The following is an 8,340-nucleotide window of genomic DNA, read 5'->3' on the forward strand; positions in this document are numbered from 1 at the left end:
AGAAAGAAAGAAAGAAAGAAAGAAAGAAAGAAAGAAAGAAAGAAAGGAAATTGGCAGCCAAAACAGATAAAAACCTGAGTAGGTCACAGCCATGAAATCAGCAGCCTGCTGAGAATCTAAGAATCCTGTATGAAATTAAGTAGGGATTATCATAATTAAATGTAACATCTCCTTGAGAACTAGTTCAGTTGCTGAAGACTCAAACCATTTCTGTGAAACATACAGCGAAATTGTGAAAGGATTTACCAGGCATCACAGCCTTTCTACTTTCACATCAGGTCTGCAAATGCTATGATCTAAAAAGAACAGACCAACCGTTTGGGTAGGGAATTAAATAATACCGCTTATCAGTGAAAACCACTCCATTCTTGAGTTTTTGCAAAAGTTCATACGCTTGTGTAACTGTAATATACTTAGGAGTTTCCAAAAATTACATGCATTTCCTCAAAAGAGATGTAGGAAAAAATATAATCATGGGGTAAAAGGCCAAACATTGTCTGTTCTGAATACTTAAATAGCCAATTATGGGTCTTAATACATTAATTCTATAGAGAGAAAAAGACTATTACAGGAAAGTTGAATAAGACATCTTAAAAATGTACCCTGGGGCCTAAGTCCATTCAAATGACAGTAAAATCACCCCTCAAAAGAAGAGTTTTATGTAACATCTAGTATTTTAATTTTCCAGCTGCCAACAGGAACATATAAAGGAGCAGAAATTAAACTAATTATGTCAGCAGTGCAATGAACAAAACTTTAATTGTATTACACACTAGACATTTACTGAACAATACAAAGGCCCTTAAGGGTAGAAACTTCCTTAGAATATAAATGATTCCCAATCAATATGACAGATTAGTGTTTAGGCAGCAAACACATTCATAGTTTAGATGCTAAAATTCAATGACATTATAAACCAATATAAAAAAAAAATAGTATGAGAAACTAATCTCTAAAGTGGCTTTAAATCATTCATGATTTACATATACTGTATCATTAATAGGCCCTTCACACCAGTATTGTACTAATCAGCTTCTTTAACATTCTGCCCACAAAAGATCCTATTCATTTAGCCGGGAGACAGGTGTTAGCAAGCAGCAACCTCTTTTAGCCTTGAGTTCCAGGGGCTCAGCCTGTGATTATTATGACCATGATTAGCAAGTCTAAAGGAAGGGCAGCTTAAAAGGAAAAGGAGAGATGGAAAGAAAAAAAAAGGGAGAAAAGAAGGAAACAAACGGATGTCAGGTATTACTTAATGGGGCCATCCTCAAAACCTTCTATTCTAATCTGAGCTACTGGGCTACCACCCAAATACCTACAGCATTATTTACATAGTGTTATTAATTTATTCCTGCAGATAGTAACTCTGGGCACGTGCCAACACTTCACTCATTCTAAAAAGATTTCTCTAAGTATTGCTAATTGTCCTGTGACTCATTCTTTTTATCCATATTCTGTGGTTCTTTAGTCCTCACTCTTTTGTATACTTTCTACAAGAGCTGGCCCATATTCCTGGCAAGTGATATAAGGAAGGCCAGATTTAGAAAGACATCCTTAACCTACAGAATAAGAATCCTACTTTTCAAGGGGCTGGGGATTTAGCTCAGCGGCACAGTGCCTACCTGGCAAGCGCAAGGTCGTGAGTTCGATTCCTGGTACTGGAAAAAACAAAACAAAATCCTATTTAAAAAAAAAAAAAAAAAACAGAAGGATAATTTTACTGAGTTGCCCAAAATGCACAAAGAACATGTTTTCTCTTTTAATCTCAGCCTTCATATTATTATAGACAGCTAAGTTAGGTAGAAATATTATAGGCAGTCAGACAGGGCTGGGCCCACAAGGGAGTCAGTGCAGAGGATGAGAATGCAGTCCAACTGTGGCTGCAGGCGCATCCACTGAAGGCCAGGCCTCCAGATAAAGACAAGATGACCAGGCTTCCATCCCTCCTCAGGGATAAGCAATATTATAATTGGTATCACCTGGTCCAATAAGTCTAGCTAGCCATCAGCCACCCAAGTGGCTGACTAGGACCTCCTGACTCACCTCTTCCAAAAAAAGGCCTTGCTCTTTCCATGTACACTTGCTGCATGACTTAGTTCCCCACTGGGTCAACATTACCTAAGCAGCTATATTTGTAATCTTATTGGTTGATCATAGATTTCTCCCACATTATAATTACCTTGTGATTTTGTACCCACCTCATGATTCTGCTCTATAATACTTCCTTTGAGAAGTGGGATCTTTGGCCACCCACTCGGGCCCCCTCCTGTCAATCAGGAGCTATTTCTCTCTCAATAAAATCTCATACTCTTAACCTCTGTTGTTCCTTAGAATTCATTCTTCAATTTTTTTTTTTTTTTTTTTTGCGGTACCGGGGATTGAACTCATGACCTTGCACTTGCCAGGCAGGCGCTTAAGCCACTGAGCTATATCCCCACCCCTATTCTTCAATTTTGGGGAACACAAACTCAGCGTATCAAACATGTAGCAGGCTGAGAGTTATAATATTTCCCTTATATCATTTAGAGGTCCTATATCATCACTTTTCCTCATTTAATCCACACAGCAATCCTACAAGATACTTTCATCTTGCAGATAAAATAAAGCTCCGGCTGGGATGTACCTTAGTGATAAAGTGTTTGCCTAGCACTGCACAAGACCCAGGGATTAATCCCCAGTATCACAAAAAAAAAAAGTTTCATTTGCCTAAAGTAGCCAGGAAGTAGAATCCAGGATTCAAAATCAAAACCAGGTTAGCTGGAAGGTGTGGTGCATGAATATAACCCCAGTCTAGGTGGCTGAGGCAGGAGGATCAAAACAGAAAAAACTCAGGTTGGGACAAGGAGAATTGGTCATCAAGGCTGGCGTTCTGTCCTCTCCTTTCAAAAACCATGCGTTGGGCCAGGGATATAGCTCAGCTACACAAGTGCCTGTTTGGCAAGCACAAGGTCCTGAGTTCCATCCCCGTGTACGACAAAAAACAAACAAACAAAAAAAAAAAAACCAACAAAAACCATGCCTTGCCGAGAGCAGTAACATATACCTGTAATCCCAGCTAATCTGGAGGCTGAGGCAGGATTACAAACCAGAACCCAGTTTAGGCAATTTAGTGAAACCTTGTCTAAAAAAATGTTTTAAAAGGTCTGGGGATGTAGCTCAGTGCAAAAGCCCCCAGGTCCAATCCCCAGTACTGGGAGGCTCTTTTCCAAACCTAAATTTAATACCTCCTATCTAGGCCTAATTCTGTTTCACCTCACATGTTTCTAGGTTTCAGCAATTTTCTTCCCTCAGTGAATTCAGCAAAGAACCTGTGACTAAATTTTATTGACTATTTAACACCTATTTTCAATAAGGGGTTCAGCTGTAAAAAATAAATAAATAAAAATGAAACAACTGGCACATTGGCTTTATTTTAAAATCTTATATAAGAGAATTCCCAGGCATCTCTCCTATCCCAGACTGATCACAACTCAACTGACTACCTATTCAGACCTCCAGCTGTTTCCACATTATCTCTCATTTGTCCACTCACGAGCTAAAGAAAGCTACTTTCACCAAAAACCCTCTCTCATGACTCCTGATAGATAATACAGCAGAGGGGCCTTGCGGCAGAGCAATTTACATAAAAGTTATAAAAGCTCTTTGTTATCTATCCTGACTAGGAAATGGGCTGTTCTAGCAAATCAAATATCCTGGATAGCATAACAATGCTATTGGAGGGACTACCAATTTATAAAGAATGTCAGTGGGTACGATCCCAACGTAAAAATTAAAGGAAAAAAGTGCATCACAATAATCAAAATTCCACAGGGCTTACTGTGCAAGGAAGCAAAAAAAGAAAGAAAGAAAGAAAAAGGAAGAAAGAAAGAAAGAAAGAAAGAAAGAAAGAAAGAAAGAAAGAAAGAAAGAAAGAAAGAAAAGGAAGATATCAGTGCAATAGAACAGCAGTCCCCGAACTCCAAACTTAGCTGCATATCCAAAGCATTTGGGAAACTTCTTGAAAATACTGTAGATGCAAAGGGAAGTCTTTTAAAAGTAGGTTCCTGATCCTCATTTACCCATTCAATCAAAATCTCCAGGAAGCAGGGTTGGGAAATCTGCATTTTTAAAGAACACCTCCGAGAGTCAGTAGAAAACCGCCAGATACCAAACCTTTCAAGGAGTGGCTCCCTTTAGGGAACTCCTTGCAATAAAACAAGCTGAAAAGGCTAAAGCCGTACTGAATGCAAAGTGACCTACCTCTGATGATTCAGGAGACTGCAGGATCTCCCAGTGTAACTGGGTCATTATTCACCACTAGTGACTGACTACCCACTGTACCGGCAAAACCAGAATCAACAAAAGGTTAATAAAGATTTCCTACTGGTAGAAAGCTGGAAAAACCAGCTTTTGTTTTACTATCAGATTCAAAGAGCTGGTTTTGTCCCAGAAGAAACAGAATTTAAGCTTTCTTTGAAAAAGAAAAGTGTTTAAAATCACGCAGGACTCTTTTAACCAACTTAACTCCACTTCAAATGTGAACAGGTTCAGAAATATAAAAAATGTGAAAAATTCACTCTGCATAACAAAAGTAAAAGAGAAACTTCAAGACAGGCTTCATGAAGAGAAAGGATAATAGGTTTAAACCAGGACTGGCATAACAGGGTTAGATATAACTGCTGTTCTGACCACACAACTGCTACATCCTGAGAATAGGGAAAGCCGAGGTCTCTAACGCAAGAAGCCAAGGACTACCTATTCAAGATGGCTCTTTGTGACTCACAACAGGATACAGGTACCTCACTAAGAGCTCTCAAATTTTACGATTTTAAAATCCCACAACTAACAAAGTTATAAAACAAGAAAGTGACTGGACTATTTCCCTATTAAAAAGAGTCTGTGTTTGTATATGAAAAGATTGTTCTTAAGCCGGGTGTGGTGGCGCACACCTGTAAACCCAGCACTCGGGAGGCTGAGGCAGGAAGATTACTGGGAGTTCAAGACCAGCCTGGGCTACCAAGTGAGCTCAAGGCCAGCCTGAACTGCATAGTGAGACCCTGTCTCAAAAAGACAAAGAAAAAGATTGTTCTTAAAATTGCCCAAATCAGCCGGGCATGGTGGCACACGCCTGTAATCCCAACACTTGGGAGGCTGAGGCAGGAGGATCGTTGCAAGTTCAAGACCAGCCTAGGCTACCAAGTGAGTTCAAGGCCAGCCTGAACTGCATAGGAGACCCTGTCTCAAAAAAGATGAATAAAAAAAAAAAAAATTGCCCAAATCTTCCTTTCATAAACATCTAGTAAATATTATCAATGACTAGGTCAAACAAAAATAGCCCAAGAGGTTGAGGGTATAGTTCAGTGGCAGAACACGTTGAGCAGCATTCCTAAAGGCCCCAGGTTTGATCCCCAGCACTACCAAAAATAATACTAAGTACTAAAAATAAAAGTCCTCTATCAAAACAGTGTTCTATCGGGGCTGGGGATTTAGCTCAGCGGCAAAAGCGCCTGCCTGGCAAGCGCAAGGTTGTGAGTTCGGTTCCCGGTACCGGAGAAAAACAAAACAAAAAAAAAACAGTGCTCTATCATCAAAACAACAGCAGTATTAAAAGATTCTATTATAAAAATAAAAATCAAGCCCCCAACACTCCTTAGGTTGATGTAGATGTTTTCAGAAAGTACCAGGTGACATCATATGGACAGGTGGTATGGTTGTACTAAACATCACAATGCACATGTTATTAGAATCAAAATTATGTCACTGGAGTTGGTGAAGCAACTTGCCAATCCCAGCACTCTGAGAGGATGAGGCAGGAGGATCACACTTTGAAGCCCAGACTATGCAACTTAGTAGTGACTTAGTAAAACATTATCTCAAAATAAAAATAATAATAACTGGACTTTGGATGTAGTTCGGAGCAAAGCTCTAGGTTCAACCCTGTATATTGAGCAACAACAAAAAATGCATGCTTCTTATTGCTAGTGTTGTTTGCTCTGACTCAAACACTGGTCAGTGAAAATGCCTTCTCCACTGCTATTGGGAAAGCCCTCTGAGAAGCATTTCTGGAGCTAGGGATGTAGCTCAGCAGCATAAACAAAACAAAACAAAACAAAACAAAGAATGCTGTTGATTCTCTAGCTGGGTGTGGTGGTGCGAGTCCTGCAATCTGTGCTATTCTGGAGGCTGAGGCAGGAGGATCAAAAGCTTGAGGCTAGCCTAGGCAATTTGGCAAGAACCTGTCACAAAATAAAATAAATAAAAAGGGCTGGGGCACAGGTCAGCACTAGAACATTTGTGTAGCATACATACGGCCCTAAATTCAATCTGGAGCACCCCCCCAAAAGGCATTTCTATTAGATGATACGAGACAGAGTTCTGTCAACTGGTTTGGCCAAAAGAACACCTAAAAACAAATTGCCAAGGTTTTCAAGAACAGCTTTCTTTTCCTGTGTGGCTTGTTGTTGTTTGTTTGCTTTTAAAAACAGGGTCTTACTATGTAATTTAGCCTGGCCTTGAACTCACTAAACCCGCAGTAATCTTCCTGCCTCAGCCTCTTGAGTGCTGGGTGTACATCCAGGACTGTGTGTATTATTTTAGCAGCTGATTAAACTGGTCAGTTTAGAGGACTTACAACTGTTGATCCCAAGGTAAACAAGGAAGCACTTGACAGAAGTTTTAGTGGCTGGTCTTTCTAATTAGATATGTATTAAAATGTGTGTGTCCTAGATTACAAGGACAGATGTAATCTTACAGATTCAAGAATAATCAAGTTATTAGTTAGGCTCCTCCATCAATCTGTAATTGTTACACATAATATCCAAACATTCACAAACTTATGAAAATAACATCTCTACCTAAACATGACTTATGAATTGCAGAAGTCCAGAATTAGGAAATATGCAAATTTCAGAAATGCTTGCCATCATCTGCTTCCTTGAATGTGAACAAAAATGTAATCAGAGGAAAGAAGTCAAACTTGAAATCCCTTGAACATTAAGGAAATACGGCCAGCATCCAGTCCCAGCACTCTGCTCACAAACTCAACCCAGGACCACGTCCCTGAGTAATCCCATTCCTAGAAAAATGGTCAGCGAACAGCCTTGCTCACATGCAAAGCGGACTTGTCAGTGAGCGACCCACAAGGCTCTCAAACACTTGTAGCAACAAAGTGGTGACAGGAAGTGTGTGTCTTGCAAACCACCCGTGAAAAGGATGCATAAGGAACCTACCTGCTTTCTCAGAAGGCCACATGCACCCTTTCGTTCATTGCGTCACTCTAGCCTTTAACCAGAGAGAGCCAAGTGACACTTGTGGGTAAAGCCTGATTTCTAAGCTGACAATAATCCTTCCCCCTGCTAGACTAGGAGGAGAGTGGAACACTCTTCCTTGATTACACAAGCAGGTTCTTCCTTTCCCTAGAACAAATGACAGACCAACAAAAAGGAGAAAATACGATGCTGCCTCTTCTGCCAGCCTGAAACCCAGCTCTGGGCAGACCGATGCCAGCGGAGCTCCCCGGCTCCCCCGGTCTAGCCAGACTTCCCCGTGCCTGGTCAAACGACTCCTCCGCAGCCAGCTGGAGAGAGGCCCCAGTCTCCTCTCTGTCTCGGCCACTGCCGCACAGCGGCGACCTCACGCGCCTAGTGCACAGAGGACGTCTCCCAAGAGACCGACCCTGGGGGAGAACCGCATTCCCAAACTTCTCCATCAGACCTTCCCACTGTAAGCCCCTCTCTCTCAAGCAGCCCTTAGGGCTCCTCCGCCGGAAAGGACACAAGCTAGTTTCCTTAGAGGCAAGCAGGCCCCTGCAGACCTGCCTCAGTTTCCTCTGCGCTTACAGAGTAACACCCCCCCAAGCCCCAGTCCGCTGGACCCGCCAGTGTGCGAGGCGCTGGGGGACAGCTGAGCGCACACACCCCGGGGACCACCCCACGGGAGATGCTTTCTTGGAGGGTACGTCCAATGGGACAGGTGTGGGCTGCCCCGAACGCGGACACTTCCCGCATGCAAGGGCTTCCCCCCACCCCGGCAGGGCACTGGGAGTCCCAGGCCGCGCCCCACACTGAGAAGGCGCCCCCAGATCACATGCTAGCGCACGAGGGGAGCCCCCGTCTTCCCGCAGGGCCCCACCCCAGGCCGGGCCCCGGGGACCCCAGCGCCGCCGCCACCCCCTCCTCACCTGCCGCCGGCCCCGCGCGCACCTGGGAGGGAAGGGAGGAAAGGAGGGAGGGGAGAGTCCGGATCCAGGCTCTGGACGCCTCAGACAGGGGGGCTGCGGAGTCTCCGGGGCTGAGGGGCATCGGGGGGCGGTCGCGACATCCTCACGGGCCGCCCCAGGAAGTCGGCCCCCCCACCCATCCC

The 8,340-nt window shown here is 43.1% G+C and overlaps 1 protein-coding gene across 2 annotated transcripts in view; it reads right to left on the bottom strand.

The window, feature by feature from the left end:
- The window catches only part of Rffl (ring finger and FYVE-like domain containing E3 ubiquitin protein ligase), a 69,680-nt gene extending 61,340 nt beyond the window's left edge, over positions 1-8,340 (bottom strand). For both annotated transcript variants that reach the window (XM_005402858.2, XM_005402854.2), the window contains exon 1: positions 8,159-8,340. In XM_005402858.2, coding sequence (XP_005402915.1) covers positions 8,159-8,279 — 121 coding nt within the window. In that variant the 5' untranslated portion in view covers positions 8,280-8,340. The remainder of the gene's footprint in view (positions 1-8,158) is intronic.

Source organism: Chinchilla lanigera, unplaced genomic scaffold (genome assembly GCF_000276665.1).
Source record: "Chinchilla lanigera isolate Chin_1 unplaced genomic scaffold, ChiLan1.0 scaffold00080, whole genome shotgun sequence".
Taxonomy (NCBI): domain Eukaryota; kingdom Metazoa; phylum Chordata; class Mammalia; order Rodentia; family Chinchillidae; genus Chinchilla; species Chinchilla lanigera.